Below are 21,628 nucleotides of genomic sequence, written 5' to 3'. Positions count from 1 at the left end.
TGAGAAGACAGGTCTTCTTATATGTACTAAGGCAACTGCATTCTCAGGTGCCTGTGTACTTACTGGAATGCCACTGTTCTTAGTAATTCTCCTCTGCTTTTGAAACCAGAGGAGATCCTAAACAGGAATGATCTTCCATTGAAAAAACTCAATAACCAAACAAAAGACACACACGAAAAACCTCTCTTCACAACACCACTACAACTCAAAATTCACTTCTATTGGAAAGGGAGGCATTACAGTCTCTGGTCTTTTCCTTACCTTGCTGCTTGATGTGGATGTATATCCTTTACACCTAAAACCATTTGCAACTCCTTCAGAGGAATAATAAATGCATTTTTGTAATTCATATTGGACATCACAAGAAAACATGAACTTTAGACAATGAAGTAACGAAAAACAATTAGGCATCTCTGACAATTGTATTAACAGATTCCCACTGATGGTTTTACACTTTACCTCCCCAAACTGAGTAAAAGTGATTTTAGTTCAAAACAAAATTCTGGCAATGCTTACCAACTGCCATCTGTAGGAAAAGAATCCGCTCAGGAGGCACAGCAAACACACTCTATCTTAAACTGAAATTGCTATAATAAACTTACACATATGTCCTTACCTCCAATAGTGTGTAGAATTTGTCCATTTTTACGAGTAACCAAAATCCTGTGATGCCCAGTGTCTGCTATGACCAACCTTCCTCCTGAATCATCTACAGTCACTTTGCCAGGAAACAGCAGAGGAGAAGGTGGAAGGGAGTCTCTGTACAGCTTTATTCCAATGCTGTTATCTTTGATTTGTCCTCTTTCCTTGTAGAATTTCAGTGTTATAGAAGTAAATAAAAACAATTTCTCTCTGTGTCCCTCCCCAACAAGAGAAAACAGCATATTTCCACGAGGCCCAAGAATGACCAGAGTTGGCCAGCAGGACACTTCCAGCTCGTGCCACAGTGTTGCATCTGCATCATTTACTACAGGATGGACAATATTGTATCTCAGGACAGCACTTTTAATGTTATCCAGAACTTTTTCATTTGGGAATTTCGCTGAATGGACACCAACGATAACAAGACCATCTGCAAAGAAAAATGAAGTTGTGCCACTGAAACGTATTTGAATAATAATAAAAAAAGAAAAAAAAAGAAAAAGGAAAAATTAACAGTTATCTCATAATCTGTTTCCCAGAATGAGAGAGGATTTGAACAAACAGAAAGCAATTTTATCTCAGTAGGAATATAGATAGTTATGTACAGAAAATACTGAAACTCAGAAATAACTATTAGGTAAAATTACCACATTTTAGGACCATTACTTCCCTGGCTGGCTGACATGAATTGTTCTCAGTTCCTGAACCTCTATACACTAAGCTAGAAAATACTTTTAAAATAATTGTGGGTAAGTTGTAGCTGTTAAACTGATACTTTGGGCTTTTTTAAGAAACTTAGGACACCTCTCTCTCTTCTGATTCCTATACACAACCATAATGTTTTAGAAAAGTCTTTTTCAGTTAACTAGAAGCCACAAAAATAACACTAAATCATGGCATTCCAGAATTACCTGGACATAAGAACTTCTAGATAAACAGTAAAAGATGCAGTGAATAGGCCTCTGAAATCAATACAGTATTCTGTATTTCAAATAAAAATGGCAGCACTGACAACTACAACAAAATCACAAACAATACTCATCACAAACAAGGCAGGCTTGAATATAACAATTTCATGATTAAAAATTAAAAATTCACCATAACTGTTACAGTCATATCAACTCTACTGGAAAACGATGTTGCAGTATCAGACAGGTGAAGTTGTGCAATCATTAACTGCTGAAATCCAAAAAGCACGTCAAATATTTTAACTGTGAAGGGATCAGCACCAGAGCTTGTATCTGTCCTTCAAAAACATCATTAAAGCTGGAAAGACAATTCTTTAGTCAACACCTGAACAGCACAAGTAGGGTACAACATTCCCTCATGAGGAAAATGCCTGTGGAAATGAGGGATGCTATGCTCAGAAATAACAATATACACTCCATTTAAAACACTTTCTTTGAAGGATTACAGCAGAGCACAACACTGGATTTATGCCAAGCTATTTCTGAATATTAAAAAGTACTTCCTCTTATAGAAGTAATTTCTGGACTGCTGATAACATGAACTGAATATGCACTGGGGTTTAAAATAACTTTCTGAATGCCACTTGAAAAACAGAAATAGCACCACTGAAGATAGCAGCGAGAGCATATCAGATAAAGATGCTGGGCGACATTCAATCCTATGGAAAGCAGCCCTCACTTTGAAACAGATCTCCTGAACTTCCAGACAATAGAGCTATGGCACATGTGCTATAACATTTATAATGATTTAGGATCACCCTAACATTATAGCCTCCTGTGTTTAAACTTCTGTCTGGTGATCACACAGCTGAAGTTTCAACATGCTCCAGGTAAGGGCATTTGAAACAAAGTCATCAGAGCATGTAACAATGTACATCAATTACATCAAGGTTTGTTCTGTAACTAAGAAAAAATATTCCTTCAAGTATTCAAACATGAAATTGAAGATCCAAACGCATTATGGGACAGGTGCTTTGCCCAAGCAAGATGTTTTGTTCTCTCAGCTTTTATCTTTCTCAGCCTTCTCAAGCCAACAAGTCTCCTCTTCCCTTTCTCCCAGTAATTAGTAAATCTCGTTTGCCTGGTGTGAAGAGGATCCACAATGATCTTCTTCTCAGAGCTGGTTCCTCAGCCAAGGGCAGAAAGTTACCTACTTATATTAATTTTGCACCTGTATCTCACATTCTTGAGTAGCTTTTTGAGAGTCACTTTATTTATAGAGGTATCAGATTTGGGCTTTAAGCACATATCCTGTTTGCCTAATTACACAGACACAACAGACACTTTATTTAACCCATTTAAAATGTGATGGAAGTACACACAGCCACCTTTTTTAGGCTACTTAAAAGATTAGAAGACATTTTTAGACACCCCTGAAATACTGCCAGCAGTTTAGTAACCAGCAACAAAGTGACTCAGCTCCTCAGCCTGCAAGAGTGCCAGGAAATTCTATTTGGAGCCAGCCAAAGCACTTTTACCTTTATCAGAGTACTGGTGCTCTAAGGCATGGAGGTCAGGCAGCAGGTGCAAGCAATTGATGCAGCAGTAAGTGAAGAAATCCAACACCACAACTTTTCCACAAAGGTCTTTGTGAAGAGAAATAGGACCTTCAGTGTTTAACCATTGCAGATCTGGAATTCAGAGAACAGCGACAGCCAGTTAGGGGAAGGGGAGGGAAAGGCACCAACACCACACAATGTTCTTGGTACTTTTAACCTAAAAAAAATTTAAAAAAGAAAGAAAAAAAAAAGAGTTTGACATCCCTTTTTATGCACGTAGAAAAGCAAAGAAAAATCCTTTATTTATCCAACTCATCCTTATGTTCCGCAATTCTTCATAATTAATAAGTGAAAATATTATTAGTAAGATTCATTGTAATTTGAAAGTGTAGTTTATATTTTTATATAGGCACTTTTTAACTGAAAGAACATGTAAGCCTCAGAACAAATTTGATACATTTTAAAACATGATCTACATTATTCAACCCCCAACAATGCCATTTGGGTAACAATCAATTATGTAAAACTCACATAAAGGCTACTAAAAGTTTAGAAGTGTTAAACCCTTAATGATTTTTTCCAACAGTTCTGTAAAGAACTGATTTCAGAGATCAATGGAATATTCTTGTGCTTATAACTCTGATCTTGATTTTCAAAGTTTGAAATCACACGTATCAATTAATTCTGTCATATGGGAAGAAAGAAAAGTTTTTCAGGTACACACACAGTAATCCTGGTTATTTATTTTAACCACTTCACATGCACATGAAAACATTCTTTCCTCCTCTGATCCCATTACAGGTACCAAGACAAGGAATAAATATCCTAAAATGTGATCTGCCAGTATTATCTCTTAGCATTTCTGAAACTTATAAAAGGAAAAGGCAGTTATGATAAAATGCAAAGCTAACTAGTCTTTAAACTTTCACTTTGACAGTTTCAGAAAATAAGCTCTTATAGCTCCAGAAGCTATTCCCACTCAAGTCAGCAGGAGGCTTGCTTTGTGTTTCACTAAGAGGAGGACTGTTCTCTATCTCCATATATTTATAAACATAAATGGATGCACACACATTTAGCTTTGGTGAGAGTAATGAGAATAATTCAAGTATATGCATTATTCCCACAGTGTAGAAGCTTTGCTGTTCACTTTTCAAAAGAAAATGGCAGTTTATATATTTTACAGCATTTCTCCCTTTTCATTAGAATTAAAATACCTTTCATGGGCTACTTCTTTGAGCTCTTTTTAGAGGAGAAAATAAGCCTTGACAGAACACTGGAACAATACTAATGGCAAAAGCTAAAATTCAATTCAGGGCCCCAAATCTAGGCAGAGAGCATTCCTTTTGCTCCACTGGCCAAAATCCGTAATTCATTCCCATGACAAGTGTGATTTGAACCCTGAAGTTCCCCTGCTGAGCTGTCTTGCAGTGTGATGTGAGCTCCCACAGCTGCAGGGAGACTCAAAAAGACCCTGAGCAGGACCTTATATTTTGATATATTTTGATTCCCCCCTTGCCACAAGGAGAGACATAGCAATGTGTGAGAGGGGCAAACCACCGCAGAAGGATGAATGACATCTCCAGGAGAGTTTGCATTACCAGGGGCGTGAAAATTGACAAGAGCGGCTCAGTCATGGAGCAGAGCGATGGGGAACATCCTTAGGGATGCTCCGGGAAACCAAGGGAGCTCAGGAGAATGCAGAGAGTTAGTAAGGTTCTCACTATGACCACAGGCGACAGATATAAATACACAGTACAGATGGGAACAGGTTTAGAAGAGAGGCTTTACAGAACGTGTTTTTGCAGCCAGTACCAGGTAGAGGATGTTTAAAGGGGTTCTTTTGCCGTGCCCTTCCCTCCTGGTGCTCCCAGGAGTGACATTTCCTGTAGTTCAAGTGCCATTTAGACAGCGGCTCACGGGGCCGGCCCTGCCCGGCCCTCGCAGGCAGCGGCACCTCCAGGCAAAGCCCACACGGGGAGAGCCGGGGCTCCGCCGCCTCTCCCGGGGACCGCCGGCCGCGCCCGGGCCGCGCCACCCACCTCCGCCGAGCTCGGGCACCGCCAGGTCCCGCTCGCGGCTGTCCATTTTCTTCAGGTACTGGTAGACCAGGTTCTCCTTCTCCTGGGCAGTGTCGGCGTCGAGCAGCGCGTACTCGAGCTGTGTCTGGGCGGGCAGCAGCCCCGCCAGCCCGCCCGCCGCCATCGCCTCAGCCGGGCGCTGTTTACCGGCCTGGCGCTTCACCGCCGCACATTCGGCACCGCCCGCGGGGCCAGGGCGGAAAACCGCGACTGAAGAAGAAAATAAAGCACAAAGTACAGACACGCAATAACTCGTCTGTCTTAAAGCCGGACGTCCTCACTTGTTCCGTGTTTTTACGTATCCTTGGTTTCCACAGCAGCACATTCCCAGAGCGAGCGCACAGCGGAGATTCCCGCGCAGCAGATTCAACACAGCCAGTCTATCCCGCCCGGCTGTTTTATTCTTTTTTAAGATATAAAAATTAAGCAGCACGGGAAAAAGTCGAAACCAGGCTCCAGTAATTTAAACGGTGGGATCTGTGGCTTTTTGGGGGGCGTACAGTGGGAGAAGCGGAGGAGATCGGTGACAGCCGCGGTGACGAACCTGCGGAAGCGAATGCGCGGCCACGGCGGGAAACGGCCGGGGAGGCGCCACCGCGGAGCGGCGGGACCCGGGACATCCCGGGGAATATCCCGGGACATTGGGGAGCGCTGGGACATCCCTGCGGGCATCCTGGGCACTCCGGGTCCCCGGGTAATCCCTGGGAACATCCCGGGACACTGCGGGGCACCGGGACACTGGGGGACCCCGGGTCATCGCAGAGAGCATCCCGGGCACCGAGGTACTGGGACACACCGTGGAGCAGCGCCGGGACCCTCTGGAGGAGCATCACAGGACACTCAGGGGGGACACTCTGGGACACCCCGACGATGATCCCGTAGCTGAATCCTTCCTCGTTTTCTTTTCATTTTTTTCCTACTCGGGCAGGAATTTTTAAAATCTTCCTGCCCCGCCGAGGCCCGGTGGAGGTTGCGATGCTGGGGACGAGCCGAAGGAAATGGCTCACCCTGGAAGGCTTTGCGGAGTCGGGCCCTGTGTAACAGGAGAAACTGCAAATCTACAGAGAGAGGCTCGTTGAATTGTTTTTGGGATAGGATCCACCATGCTCCTGTCCCATCAGGGACTGCTGCTTGGTTTGTGGCCCAGTGCTGCTTTTTTAACATGGGCTTCTGGAGCTTTTCCTCAGATGGTGAAGAGTGGAGGGAAGAGCAAATATACTAGCGGGAGGAAAGGCAGGTTTGTGAACTGTTGCTTAAAAGAAAGGGGAATATTTAATGTGTTGACATGTCTGAAGATGCTTTATTGGAAGAGGACATTTGGGAGTATAAATCCATTAGGAAGCGAAAGCATCAGAGTAACTCACAGAGCATCTCCACTCCTGTGCAGGAAGTAAGTGTTGGCAAAGGCAGGCCAAAAAGAAAGAGAAATGGGAAAAAGAAATCCACAGAAAAAACTGGTACACCTCAGAAAACCAAGCAGAGCTCACGGGCAGGTGAGGATGTGGATGAATGTAAAGAAGACAGTAGTGTGCACTCCCAGGACAGCGTGGGCAGCCTGGCAGAACAGAGCTCACAAAGTGCAAAGCCCGTTCACGATGGATTCTGTCCCAGCTGCCAGATGCCCTTCTCTTTGCTGTTGGTCCAGACACCTCAGTGGCACGTCTATGAATGTTTGGAAACTCCAGGACCCGTTGAAAAAGGTATGTATAGAGTAAGAAAAAAGCTTTCAGAGAAAACTTACAAATTTCTCACGAAATGTTGCTGTAAACCTCATTTTTTATATTCAGCTCAAAATCTGAAATGGTAGTCGGTATGATTTTTATAATGTTTTATTATGTTGTTACTGATGAGTCCTATTTTTATATGAAATTTTTGCTTCTTTGTGAAAAACGTGGAAATCTGACATGAAAATCTCCTTTCAGAATCTAATCTCAAAACTCTGAGAAAGTTTCTTGGCTGTTTATCAAGTTTTAGTATTTCATTGAACAAACTGAATGTACATATTTAAAATAATGAAACCTGTTACAATGTCAGAAAAGAACCTTCAGGCAGAAGAATGCTACTTTTGACATGAAGCTTCTATTTCCCTAGGTGTAGATTTTATTATCTTGTATTCATGTTGATTTGTGATTTGTTATGTTGTCTATGGACATTTGGAAGCTGAAACATGCTAATTTACTTGAAATGTTAGCTTGCAGTTTAGAAATTTTATATATAAATAGAGACTAACATTCCTGTATCATAGAACAACCATTTTCTTTTGAGCTCTGTACAAGAAAAATAAAACCGACACATTTCAAATTCTAGTTTCATGGGGAGATACCATATCTAAACAGATTGAGGTATCCAATTTATGCCCTTAATACACCTCATAACTTTTGTAAAACAGAAAGCATACAGTCAGGAAATGTGCATAAAGGCTGTTTTAGGTAATGCAACCATTTTCCTTTTTATATTTTGATAACTTTCCTTGAGTTTCTTCTTCAGAACGATGACATGTAATTCCTTTCATGCTGATTTTGGCAGTGCTTTTAATTTAAGGCAGGTGTTTTAACACCTCATTTCTGTCTTACTCCCGTAATTAACAGGTGAAAAATCCTTCTGGTGGGTTTATGCATTCACTTTAAAAGCCTGCAAAGTTAGGCTGGCAAATTGTTACTGGGAAAGGCCTAGGAAAGTGTATGGATTTTTTTCCTAGCATCTCAATGCTGAGTGTTTTCTTCATATAGGTAAATACACAACTTTTTTTTCTTTCTTTTCCTAGTGTGTAATATCAGACAATTTAAAATGGAATTTCAGGTTCATTCAGAATTGAGGTTTGGTTTATTTGTTTGTTACTTACATTTGAAGTGTACTGGCTGTTTCTGGTACTACTTCTCTGAGCTTGTTGCTTGAATGTGAGACAATTCTAAACCAGAAGCCATGTGATTACAGAAGCACAGCATTGAAACAGGGTTAAATGTTCGTGTTAATGGGATGCATAATTCAGGCATAGTGCTGCAGGAGCAGCAGCTGTTTGGTTTTAGGCTGGAAGCTTCTCATTGCTCAGCTCAGAGCAGTGGTAGCTTGAAAATTAATTTTTACTTGTACCTTCTGTCCTCCAGCAGCTGTAGTTATAAGAAAAAGCTCCTAAATGCTGTGTCACATGCGATTTTTATTTTAACTGTGCCAGCTGTACTTGCAAAGGTGTTAACATTGCTCCTTTCTTTGTCTCTTTCTTTCCACAGAGTGTCCTGATGGTCTGCAGTGCACCTCCACCATTCCATCTCACTACAAGCGCTACAGCCATTTTCTGCTTGCAGCAAACAGGGCAGGGGAATATCTTGTAAACCCTCTGGCAACCACTGTGGAGATGAAGATGACATGTTCTACTGCTGCAAAGCCCAGCTGCTCCCCAAGTTATGCAGAGGAAACCTCAGGGAATGAGAACCCCTCTACTGAAATAAAGCACACCCCAAACAATGACTGTGCATCAATAGTACGGAGTTCACCACAAATGAAGTCTCTAAATATAATTAGTGGAAGCACTTCCTTTTTTGCAGGTGTTGAAAAACCTCAGCAGACACTTCAGCTGCCACAGATGGCAGATAATCATTGTAAATTTGAATTTTTTGATTTTGCATCCTCTCAAGAAAGTGAAACAGGAAAACATCTGTGTGTGGAGAAAGATACAAGTCAGCCAAGTCTGCTACAGTCAGGAGTAGACTTCAATGACTATGGAATTTCTTACTCACCACTAAGTACATTTGAGGAAAGTGAAGAGGAGGAGAAAGTAAAAGTATCACAGAATGAATTATTTGAAGTGCAGAACTCAGAAGAAGACTCCAATTCCGTGACATTTAAAACATTTGATGGACTTCTCTTACAGAGGAAGCCTCAGTATGAGCATGCAAAAATAGAAAATTTCATAACTAAAAAAACCCTCTGTGGTACAGAAAATACACTGAACCATCTAGATTCTCAGCAAGGGGTGGTAGCCAGTGGATCTTCTTTTGCTTGTAGTTACAAGGAGGCTGAACAGCCAGAATTGATTTCCTCTGCTGCCAAAGCAAGAGCCACAGAGTCAGAAGATGCTGGTGCTTGTGCTCTGGGTTCTGCATATGGGAGTTTTACTGGGACATCATCACTGCTAGACAGAGAAGATGCTGGCTCTCTTCTGATACAGAAGAGTAATGTTTTGAGGGAGCCAAGTGACATTTTAGCTGGTACAAATAAAATGACTGCCAGTGCAATTGATAAAACAGCTCGCCAGGAGAGTTTGCAGACAGCAGTGGAGAAAAAAGGAAATCTTAGTACTGCTGCTGTGTGCTTTCCCAGCCCCATCTCTTCTAAATCAGTGCCATCTCTTTCATTAGCAACTATGAACACTAAATCCAGTCCTGCCAAAGAACTTAAACAAATGGACATTGGTGTTTTCTTTGGATTAAAACCCAAAGCAAAGGAGGAACGCAAAGGAGAGGCGTCTTTGAATGAGAAAAAGCAGATACCAGGTTCAGTATCTCCTAATGGAAAGAGGCCCAGACAGCAAAAAAGGAAGGCTGAGGGGTCTGTGGAAGATGTGGAAGGAGTTACAGAAAGTTCAGGTAAAAATGAAGCCATTGCAGATGTCCGTTCTGGTGGCCAACGAAGGTGGAGAAAAAAATTTAAAGAATTACCTACTGCCGGTGAAGAACCAAGAAAAAAACAGTGCCCCTTCTACAAGAAAATACCAGGTGAGAGGTAACTTGGTTTTTCATAGAGGTTAATTTATTTTGGCTGGAGTGTTTTGTTTTTGTCCTAATTTTAGACGTCAGTATTTTTACTCTTGATAACTGCTTTCTTAAATGATTTTTAAATGTATTTTTTAATACATGGTCCTAATTCCTGAAATTAATTTTTTGCATTGCTTCAATTGTGCCTGAAAATAGCGTTGTCAATGGCAATCATTTCCTTAACACTAAGGTAAAAGAATTGAGTTTAATTTTGCATTTGAGCTTCAATAGTATTAGAGATATTCATTTTAACTATGAAAACAAAGAAAGAAAACAGAGCAGAAGAGTTTAGTTAAGAAAACAGCCAAGAATTTCTTAGGGGTTTCCTCAAGCAATTAGGTAGATTAAAGGATGATGGTTCAACATCTTAAAAAGCTTCAGATGCTCACACCACTAAAGTTAGGTTTGGGTCTGGTACCTCTCAAACACTTGAGGAATTTTTGGTTAGGGATTTTTACTTAGATCAGATTCTTTGACTTGAAGTTCTAGCCTTAATTATGTAGAACTCTTTCCAGTTCTCCTAGAAGATCTGGGAAATTTGTGTAACATGAAATGAAAAATAAGAGTGCCACACGCTGAATTAGTTCTGTGCACTGTTTGGTGGTTTTAAGAAAGTATAACCCAATGGAAAAGGAGTGTTTATGGGTATGTTTTCATTTAAAAGAAGTATTTGCAGAGAGAAGGGTTGTCTTCTATACATCTGTCTTTATGCAACATCTTTCTGTTAACACTGCATACAATGGCAATCAGTCACGTTTCATCTCAGCAGAGAGATTTGAAAACCCCAGGTTGCTTGCTTAATAATTATGTTATTGCGTGCTTTAAGAAAAATATTACGTTTAGGATAATCGAAGAATTGCAGTTTGATTGCAAAATGCAGTTCTGTTAAGCTGCAGTTACCTGTTTACTGTTAAAATATTAGTATTAGATTTCAATCTATGTGAACTTCCAAAAATACCAGTTGAATACAGATAAATGTGTCTGATTTGCTTAACCAGTTGCCATCTCTATAAGAGAGCAGCTGAACAACATATCTGGGAGGCCTTTGAAAGTGTGTTTGTGAGCAATTTGTGAAATTTATTTTAGTAAGTGAAAATCTCTTTCTGCAACTATTGACTGATACACAAAACATGTTAATCTTTAAATGGCTCCTTCAATTGTATGCAGAGTAACTATTACTTTTTAATTGGGAAGAAAGGAAAAAACCCCAAAGCATCATGTGATTAGAAATTGGCTCTGAATTTTGCTTGTTTATTGGCTGGCTTGTCTTCCTTCTTTGCTGTAGGAACTGGTTTTACAGTTGATGCCTTCCAGTATGGAGAAATTGAAGGCTGCACAGCTTATTTCCTTACTCATTTTCACTCTGATCACTACAGTGGACTAACAAAAAACTTCAGGTTTCCAATCTACTGTAATAAGGTAAGGCTTGTCAAGATTACTAGATACCATCATATCCATGTGCAGCTGTACTCACTTTTGTACTGATGGAAGTAAACAGAAGATCAGTGGTTGGGGTCCTTTATTGGGTCAGTGGATAAGTACAGGGGAAAGTACATTTTGTTTGTGAGAAATCCTTACCTTGACTTGACTGATCAAGAGGATTAGTGAAACTTCCCTCCCTAGATACCATATAAAAAAAAAACAGGTTTAAAAAGGATCTCTAGAGGTCACATAGACCTATCTCCTGCACAGTGTGGGTCTGCTTTCAAAGTTAGATCAGACTGCAGGGAGGCTTTTGTCAGTCAAATTTTGAACACTGGCCAGATTTTACTATATCTTCTTGCAACCTGTTGCAGTGCTTACCTTTTCTGTTGTTTTTTTTCCCCCCCCTAATAATACATTTGAAATTTCTGGTTTTACAACTTGACATTGTAGCATTTTTTGTGTGTGTGCATCATGAAGAATCTGGCTCCATTTTCTCTGAACTATTTAAGTGATGGAAGCCTGAAATAGATTCTGCATGAGCCATCTCTTTTCCACGTTAAGTGGAATTATTTTAGACTGATGCTTTGTGTCCTGTACTTTGGGCTGCTGAATGGCCACGACTGCCATTAGCTGTTATATGTACAACCAGCTCTTCTTTACTTGTAACATGGGAGGGCCCTTTGCCTAATCAACACATCCAGAGCTTGCATCAGAAAATCTACTTATGGTTCATTCTGGAAGCTTCCTGGAATGCTTGTGTCCTGTGTTGCCCTTGCAGCTGCAGTGACTGCAGTCCTCCATGAGAAGGTCCAGGGGCCTCTTACCTGGAAACGTCTTCACTTGTTTAAATAAGGTTTTACCTGCCTCTTCCTCTTGATTTGACAGTGTGCAACAGATCATCTTCCTCCTTGTTTATCTCCTCTCTGATTCCAATCCATAGCCTGTTGACAGGCTTTTAAAAGTTTACTATCTAAATACTGCTTTTCTCAGTTTGCTTTTTGACAAGTCAATACTGCTGAAAGGTTTGGTTATGCCCAGGGCCTTATAGTTTCTCTCTAAGCCTGTCTGGCTTTGAGAGCTTTTGTTTCTAAAAGAACAGTGCTTCTTTTAGACTTTGTTCCTGTTTTAAATGCTGTCTGTGTTGCAGATAACTGGCAATCTGGTGAAGAGCAAGCTCCGAGTCCAGGAGCAGTATGTCCACGTGCTGCCCATGGACACGCAGTGTGTGGTCAATGGGATCAAAGTGCTGTTGCTCGATGCCAATCAGTAGGTATCACTGTATTTCTTGTGGAAAATTTCTTACAGGTAGTTAGCTTTTGAAATGGGTGAGTTATCTTCAAAAATGAAACAGGGTTTCTTTGAATTTAATTTACCTTTTTTTGTGTATGTTGTGTTAAACACATGTAGCTCCATAATTTTTGTTTGACAGGTTGAATAATTTTCTAGTGGTCAGATCACTTCCTGGTTTTTGGTGTCTAGTTGGGAACCTAGTAGATTTGATTATCACATACATTAGGTTTCTGTAGCTTGAACTGATGATAGGGAAATCCTGAGCTAAAGAAAAATGTGGTACTTTGGATCCTGTGAGAGACATAACCTAGTTAACATTTTGAAAATTGACCTTTGAAGAAAAGGCTTTTGAAATCTGGACAAGAGTTCTACTGAGTTTGGTGATAAAGGGTGTGCTTTTGTCTGTTAGACTGGCACTATGTGGTAATGCTGGATTTAAAGTTCAGTGCCACCTGATTTCCTTTCCTGTGCTCTTGTTCTGCCTTTTGGTACTTTTTGTTGGCCATGAGCTAGAGGAAGACTCCCTTCCCTGCTATACATATATTGAAATGCTGGACTGTGTCACAGCTGGTTTGAACATTGCTTAGTGTAGGATTTGTTTGTATTTGGAGAGTTAAAACTCCATTAAGTCCTCTGAGAACCCTCTCTTGGAATGAAGCAAGCCTTGTTGCTTATGTAATTTGTATACTTCTCATTTTTCCTGTTTGTTCCTCTGATTCTCTGCTCCAAGCTATGCATACCTTAGCTACAAGTTCAGCTTCTTGAAGAGTTCACCAATTCTGTCCTTTTCACTTTGTTTCATGCCAGTTTTTTTTTTGAGATTTCATTTACCCTTTGCAGGTTACTGATATCTAAAATAGTCCCACTCAGGTTTTCCAGTCTTGTTCTTCAGAGAGCTTTGGCAAGCAGCTGCAGAAGGCACAGTGGATTCACTGTCACCAGTAAGGGAGTTGTATTTATAACCAGGGACTTCTGGATCTGAAACAACATTTAAAATCTGCAGGCAGAATTTAAAGGAAAATGCTCCAGTAAGTCCTGCAGGAAGGAAGATGAGTCTGCAGCAATACTGTTCTGTTTCTCTTGAGCAAGAATGCTGCTTCTCTTTGGTGTGCTGTTTCCCCTTTGAATCAAATAACAGAATGATTGTAGCTGAGGCAGGATCTGTGCCATGCCTAGAAGGTGGGGCATCCCAAAAAGGCAGTTAATGTTTGATTGCTTTACTGTTGGTGTAGATTTTTTGTTTCTTCTTTCTATCTCAAGTGAGAACTTAAGCTTGTGTGTGGCCATAGGATTAGCTGCAGAATTCCTTTAGAAATCAGGAATTTCTAGCTATGTTAGTCTGTATAGTAGCTGTGATTTAAAATGCTATTCTGCATGTGTTTCTACTGATCTATCTCTTAAAGTAGTTTATCAGTATAGAGAGTTGACACAATTTGTATAGAGCTTTTTTGTTTGTTTGTTTCAGTTGTCCAGGGGCAGCAATGATCCTTTTCTACCTGCCAAATGGGGCTGTTATTCTGCACACAGGGGACTTCAGAGCAGACCCTTCCATGGAGCGCTACCCTGCTCTGATGGGCCAGAAAGTCCACACCCTTTACCTTGATACCACGTAAGTGGTCTGGAAATTGATTTTTTTTTTAATTTATTCTTTGTTTTTCAGTTTAGTAAGGCTTTGAACCAAATGTAAACCAGTATGGACCAAATAAATGTAATTGTAAATTGCATTGCTGTGATAACACTTTTTAGCTCTATTTAGTGTTGAATAAAAGCAGAGACTTATTAAAAGTATGTGTAGCTTGTTCATTGGTTATGCTGTTACATTAGAGAATGAAAGTGGGTGGTGGAAAAGATGCTGAAGTATTTGCTCAGATCACCATATTATTTATAAGTGGTATTAAATTCAGGGTGCCAAAACTCATGCATTAAGTGTTTAACTCTAAAACAAGAGGTTTATGGAGCACTAGTTTTCAGTGGATTCAAGTCTATTATAAAAAGGTGTGAAGGAATTCAAAGGTGAGAGTGCCAAAAGGCTGAATCAGTTTTGGGAGTTTTCATTAGAGCTTTCTCTGATTCATTTATATAAAGTTGTTTTGTGTGAATGATGACTAACGCCCAGCTGCAGACTTTCATTTCTGTTCCATATGGTTCTGTGAATGAGTAATGACTTATATTATGGTTTGTGTGTATGACAAAAAATAGATATAAGGATATAATGAAGACGTGATAGAAATATCTAGCTTGCAAGAGCATTTGGTCATTATGAAGAATAAAATGTAGAATTCAGTGCCAGAGAGTGAATAGTTGTAGAGAAAACTGTGATATATGCTCAGTGTCATTTTTGTTGCAACAATTTCATCTGGGCACCTCAGTGTTTCTAATAGACTGCTATTATATAGAAGAGTAATGTCTTTTTCACTTACTGTGTACACAGAGTTTTGAGGGCTTTCACGGTAATTTCAGAGGTCTTTTATCTTTGGTAACAAAGTGATATATTTTGTTTCCCTGCCCCAGATACTGTAGCCCTGAGTACACTTTTCCTGCACAACAAGAGGTTATCCAGTTTGCTGTCAACATTGCCTTTGAGACAGTGACTTTAAACCCACGAACTCTGGTTGTCTGTGGCACTTACTTCATTGGAAAAGAAAAAGTTTTCTTAGGTATGTGAAATAAGTGTATTGGATCAAATAACTAAATTAATGTCTAATTTAATGTTAGAAGGTGGCTTTCTTGAAGGTTGTTTAGTCTGAATGTTCAGATATTGTGTAAAGAAATTAAATGTATTTAATAATCCTCCTGCTATTTTTTAAGTTTTCTATTCAATACATTTTAACTTTCTGAAAGAAATAGTGTTCTACCATGTTTACAACTTTCCCCCCACACTGAATATATATCTGTGGCCAGTTTGTATATGAACCTCTTTAATTGATTCTGGTGAGAAAATTGCTAAGGGCAATTAAAAAAAAATAAATAGGGTCTTTTATGACATTTTTGTTGTCAATAATTTCAAGAAAGAGCAAAGGGATGTTATTCTTAGACTAGAATTCTATTTTGAGCTTTCCTTCCAGTTTATATTATATATCTTTCCTGACTAAGTGAAGATCTTGTGTGCTGTGCTTCACTCAGTTACTGTACCAGGAACCAACATGATTGCCCAAATGTCTGCTTCAGAGCAGTGAGATGTGCACCATTTGTGCATATTTAAAATCATCAATACAAAACTTGCTCTCACTGAAATTTAGTCTGTCTTCAATGTGGGCTGTTTGTCACATATTCCAAAAGCTGCACATTTCTGGCATCTTTGGGATAAATACCAGTTCACCTCAGTAACATTCAACCAAAGAAATGTGACTTAGAATTTATCAAGGTACTTTTCTTTCTTTTTGGTATTGTCATACAAAATTCTGCTGCTAAAATGTTGGGGACAAAGGTTTTTAACACCCATTATAGGATTCTCTTCTTAATGTTAGAATACAAAACACTACATCCTATTGAATATGGATTTCTTTTCTAATGGTAAAAATTATCTTGTACAACAATCAGGACTATGTCCAAAACAAGCCAAAAAAGAACTCTTACAATTTTCTTTATCTGATTTCTTCCTAATGAATCCTAAAGCAATTGCTGAAGTTCTGGGCTCAAAAGCAAGTATGTCCCGTGACAAATACAAAACCCTGCAGTGCTTGGAGTCAGCAGCTGTCAATTCCCTCATCAGTGTGGACTGGAAGGGTACTTTGCTTCATGTTCTTCCCATGATGCAAATTAATTTTAAGGTAAGATCAGAAAATGGACTGTTGATAAATGTGCCAGTAAAATTCTCTTGGCTCCTCCCAGCCAGTGCTGTGTTTGGTGCTTTTTAACCTCTTGCCAGATTATATTTATTTAGTGGGGCTTTGACATGTAGCAATACATTGAAAATGAAATGCAATTAAACATTAATAACTTCTCCAAACATGATGTGGTACTTGTACAAGATAAGGTGAGGCTTGTTCAAAGACCTGCTCTTTGCAGGCCTTTTTGAAGTAGATTTATGTAATGACTGCCTGATCTGTCCTCTTAGCAATTAATATATTGTGACATGGAGCTCCTGTTTTCAGCCTGTCTTTTACCTGGTCCAGTATAGGAAAAGTCTAAAAGGATTTTCTGTCTGTGAGCCCCTGTTTTGAGGCAGCCTATGAACATGACCAACTACTGCACTTCTCTAATGTTTGTTACAAAAGCAAGTAAACCAGTTAATTTTAAAACATGATTTCATCTAAGTTGATTTCAAATGCACATTTGGTTGAGATTTGAGACACTGAGTTTTTGTTGTTGAGCATTTTTTTCTGAGAATTTCTTAGTTTGGAAAGGTGACTAATTCCTAGGTTATTCTAAATAGACAAAATACTGAAGGGCAGTAAGGTAAAGCAGCAGGGTCTAGATTAAAGTAACCTGGAAGAAAGGAAAAAAAAACAGTGGCTGTTTATGCCTTACAGGCTTGGATTAATTTTCCTGTTTTGCTTCAGGCCTGCTGTGCCATCTCAAGCAAATCCTTCAGACCAAGATGGTATTTAGCTGCAGGACTAGTCAAGGTCAGAGTTGACCTAAAAAGGAGTAAAAAAGGCTATATGGTTTGGATGGAGCTGCAGGAGATGGAACTTAGTATCTTAATGCTTTAACTTTGTTCCGTGATGTTTTCCCTGGTGGAGCAGAAAATGAGTAATGGAAATATGTATGGATTTATTTTTAGTGTGCTGTGGTGTCTTAAACAGGAATTGATTTTAGTTTCTTCTGCAGATTTCTGGGTTGCCAAGTCCCCTGTCCCAGCATGCATGGATACTGACACAATTGGACTTTCAGGGCTGAAGGAAACCCCAAGGGCAGCTTTACTTCCCCAGGGAGGCAGTTGTGTCAGGCAGGGTCTCACCTCTGAGATCAGGAGGCTCTAGACAAATCTCCAGTGTGACAAAAGCCATGCCTGGACCCTGAAAAGGGCCAGGAAAGATGAAAGGCTCGATGATCTAGTGTGTCAGAGTCCTGGTGTGACAGCAGGGCCCTCTGTGCTGGGGCTGTGCCCTCAGGTGTGGAGTTGAGTGCCATCATTAGTGGTGCTGTGTCCATGGAATCTGGGCCTGCTGGGGACACTTCCAGAGTGCCAATGAGGCTGCAGCTGGAGGAGTGCCTGCGTGGAATGTACTGTCAAGTAAATGTGGAGAATTTTAAATGCTTAAAGATGAGTTCATATGATCATTTATCTTACTTTTGAATTTGGTATATATTAAGAAAATATTTTTAAAAACCACCCCAGAGATGTGGTACTTCACTGCAGTATTTGGTTTTACCTCAGTAAAATGCAGGGATTGCTGTATGTACTGACAAATGGCTGTTCTTGAATAAGCCAGATGAGTTTAAGTGGTGTTAGGGCAGGTGGTAAATTAAATATTTAATCATGTTTGAGTCTTTTCCTAACTTATGGAATCTGTTTGTGTATGCTGCTGACTTTAGTGGCACTGAATATCAGGCTGTCATGGTGATTGAAGGAGGTTGGTGTGGCAGTGAAATACATTTTGCATTTAAAAGGGTGAAGGTTTAGAACAGAGTTGGCCAAAGCAATAAACGAAGAAATTGGAATGTGTATTTAAAATGGACTTGTTATGAGCAAACACAGCAGTCATTTGTTTTGAGGAAAGAGGCCATCTTTTCCAAAATGCATGCATGGTTCTTTTGCAACAAACAATTTTTTTGTAACTCAAAAGTTGAGGCTTTTGACTAACTTGACTATGTGGTGGAAACTTTCCAGGGAACTGAGTTCTGTGTGTCTGTGACTCTTTCATGTTGTTTAACTCGGCAAGGTCTTGTACTGGCATTGAGGTGAGACTTTCAGAAGTGAAAGTGACTGAAATGCACAAATAATTTTTAATAAACTTGAAATTGCATCCTTAATGTGACTGTTACACACTTGATTTATAACAAAACTCAAAAGCAGATTAGCATTGTTAATATAGTAATCATTGCATTTGAAGTAATATATTTAGATTTCATTAGAGCGAGGGGAGAAAATATGTGAATAATTACTTTAATCCATGTTAATACTCCCAAAATGAAGTGTGAAGGAGAATTAGACTGCTACAGTTATACCTTTAATCAAGTGAGGACTGAACATTCACAGTATATTGAAAGTCACAGCAGTGAGCCATAATTCCTGTTGCTGAATGAAATATCTTCTGTGGTAGAGTTTTTAAAAATTCTTTTATGTACCTGCTTTGATGGATTCTCTATGTTGCTACCTGACATTGTAGTGAAGGTATTGTTAAAAGTGGCAGCTTTCTGCTGCCCAGTTTTAGAGTTCTCAAGTGTCTGACAGGTTAGATAATTTTCTATCACAGCCCATCTATCCTCCTCTACCCTCCTTTTTAATCAGCCTTTATTTTGTATTCCTCTCTCTCCTGCTAATACAAAGTTTGATTTTGAGTTCTGTAACCTTGAAGGGCTTTCAGATTAGGAATTTGCCTGTAACATTTTATACAGGATACATGAAATTGATTTTCTATTTTTAACTTGAAGCAATACTGACTTCACTTTATGCAGGCGTAGGATTGTACATACTAGGAAACTTTTTTCAAGGTAATTTTCATTTTAGAGTGAGAAGATGAGAGGTGGTTTCCTTCGTGTCTTGGAGAGGTGGTAAAACATGGTTTAGTGCTCAGAGCAATACTTAGCTTGTGCACTGGCTTGCTGCAAGTTTTTTGGGGTAGGTTAATTAAATCTGGTTACTTGTGGGCATAAGCAGGTATCAAAACCTCTGTGATGATTTTGCACTGAAGCAGCAATTCACCATCTTCTGTCTCCACTCAGCTGCTGACCTCCAGTTTAGGGGAGGAAATGAGTGATTTGTGGAGCAAGATTTACAAGAAGGTGTGATTATGTGTTCTAATCTGTAATGCATAGCTGTTCATATGTACTTAATTCAAATGAAGAAACTGAGATCCTAAGGGACAAGTTGTTTTGCAAATGTCAATATTTGTCATTAATAATTGCAAGGTAGATGATCATTGAAATTAAAAAATACCAGCACATGAAAATACAATGTAGTCTGAATCCTCTCCATTGTGAAATGGCCAACCTGTAGTCTCACTAGCTATTTAATGGGATTAAGTATATGCTATTTTTTTTTTACAGGGCTTGCAAGATCACTTGAATAAATTTTCTGAGAATTTTGATCAAATTCTGGCTTTCAAACCTACGGGGTGGACCTACTCTGATTCATGCCTTTCTCTGGAGGATATCAAGCCTCAGACAAGAGGAAAAATCACTATATATGGTATGAGTGGCAAAGATTCAGTACATTTGGTTTTGTGTGGATGCTTTTCCTATTTTTATTCTGGAAACTCCTACTGATTTTGCTGGTAACTCATTGAGAAACTGAACAGATACCTTCAGGAGATATCTGTGGAATGAGTAATCGAGAACACCATAAATGCAGATTTTTACATACATTTTGCACCTGTCTTGTCATGTAAATAAAGACTTTCACCAGATACAAGTGGAGACTTCAGGGATGGAGTCTTGGCCTGACTGATGCTGGTGGCAGTGTAGTTCCAGAGCCAAGATTTCATTCTGTGTCTTACTTGTTTCTGAGAGCGTCTCTTCCTCTCAGTTCTTATTGGTGCGTGAAGCTAAAACCCTTAACATTCCTTTAACCAGGTCATTGATGTTGCTTAGCTTGCACTGATTAATGACTTGGTGACTTAATGCAAGCTAATTTTCTTAGAAGGGAAAATTGGAGGGAGGGAAGTAGTTTTACCTTGGCTATAAACTTGAGATCCCAAATAGGAATTGAAGAAACACTTTTGTCTAAAGTATTTTGTAGCTGGAAGGCTTGGAGGAAGCTCAGTGGCCTGACAGATGGCTGTGATTTGTTTTCATTTCAGGGATTCCTTACAGTGAACACAGCAGTTACCTGGAAATGAAGCGTTTTGTTCAGTGGTTGAAGCCACAGAAAATCATCCCCACTGTCAATGTTGGTGACTGGAGAGACAGAAGCTTGATGGAAATGCATTTTAGAGACTGGATGACCGAGGGCAATAGGCATAAATAAATATAAGGAAGAATGTGTATTTCAAAGGAAGTAGGCTGGAATGGGAATTGAGTTCCTGTGAGTTTTATTTATCTCCCTTTTCCATGAAGCTTTCTTTAGGGAGGACTAAACTGCCATTCTTTGAAGAAAAATCAATTTGGGAAAAGAAAAAAAGGCACCTTGCTTTCTTGTGTATGTACTACTTTTTGTTTCCCCATAACATACCATTTTTGCAATTTCATATTTTAGGTTATTTTTATCTTACTCCTTTTCCCCTGTTCTTAATTTTCCTCAAGTTGTGGAGATGCTCTGATGTGTAATGCTGGGGGTTCAACAGTCTCCAGGATAATTTCTGCAAATAAGTTATTGTAATAAATGAGACAATATTAAGCTTATGCCACATGCTGTCAACTCAGGCTTCAGAGAAGCTAATTTCATGAGGCAGGAGTGACTGTTGTGATTTAAATCTTGTTAAAAAAACCTTACCTTGTGAGAGTATGGACTTGGGATCCTGCAGCGTATGTACTTTAGACAACTGTTTACAAAAGACACTTCTACATTCTGTTCAAGACGTTTTTGGTTTTTTTTAGCGATCTTTTTTAAAATAAAGAATATATCTAATGCCTATGTGTTCTTTCTGAGCAAAATGCATTTCATTTCAGTGCCAGAGTTGCTAACCTGAACAACCTGTCTGCACTATCTTTGGTGAATGTGCTGTGTATGTTGCTTGTATAAAGTTGCTTGTGTAGTGCCAGTTGTCAGCAGGTGTTCAAAGCACAGAAGTGGTTCCCCACCATGTAATCTCCACTGGGGTTTGCAGGGTTGTTTATATACAGGTTTGTCACCTGAATTCTGGAAAGACAAGAAAGGCAAATACTAGCACTGGCCACAAAAAGGTAAATTTCACTTTGCATTTTTTGCC

General features: G+C 39.5%; 2 protein-coding genes across 3 annotated transcripts in view; one reads left to right on the top strand and one right to left on the bottom strand.

The window, feature by feature from the left end:
* Nucleotides 1-5,705, bottom strand: part of NHLRC2 (NHL repeat containing 2) — a 30,735-nt gene extending 25,030 nt beyond the window's left edge. Inside the window, exons 1-3 of the mRNA XM_064431356.1 lie at nt 5,149-5,705; nt 3,089-3,241; nt 617-1,072 (exon numbers count right to left, since the gene is read on the bottom strand). Of these exons, the coding sequence (XP_064287426.1) occupies nt 617-1,072; nt 3,089-3,241; nt 5,149-5,311 (772 nt within the window). The 5' untranslated portion in view covers nt 5,312-5,705. The remainder of the gene's footprint in view (nt 1-616; nt 1,073-3,088; nt 3,242-5,148) is intronic.
* Nucleotides 5,706-5,752: 47 nt separating this feature from the next.
* On the top strand, nt 5,753-21,333 carry DCLRE1A (DNA cross-link repair 1A). Of its 2 annotated transcripts, none has more exons than XM_064431353.1 (9): nt 5,753-6,887; nt 8,415-9,899; nt 11,224-11,357; nt 12,511-12,629; nt 14,119-14,262; nt 15,165-15,310; nt 16,269-16,423; nt 19,809-19,950; nt 20,561-21,333. In XM_064431353.1, exons 1-9 carry the CDS (start codon nt 6,473-6,475, stop codon nt 20,725-20,727), a joined length of 2,907 nt encoding a protein of 968 aa, XP_064287423.1. In that variant the 5' UTR covers nt 5,753-6,472; the 3' UTR covers nt 20,728-21,333. The 2 variants fall into 2 exon arrangements, with proteins under 2 accessions (XP_064287423.1, XP_064287424.1); XM_064431354.1 differs by lacking the exon at nt 5,753-6,887 and adding an exon at nt 7,758-7,916.
* The last annotated feature ends 295 nt before the right edge of the window (nt 21,334-21,628 follow it).

This window comes from Passer domesticus, chromosome 8 (genome assembly GCF_036417665.1).
Source record: "Passer domesticus isolate bPasDom1 chromosome 8, bPasDom1.hap1, whole genome shotgun sequence".
In the NCBI taxonomy this organism is placed as follows: domain Eukaryota; kingdom Metazoa; phylum Chordata; class Aves; order Passeriformes; family Passeridae; genus Passer; species Passer domesticus.
The sequence above is the reverse complement of the archived record's forward strand: the minus strand, read 5'-3'. Positions and strand labels throughout refer to the sequence as shown.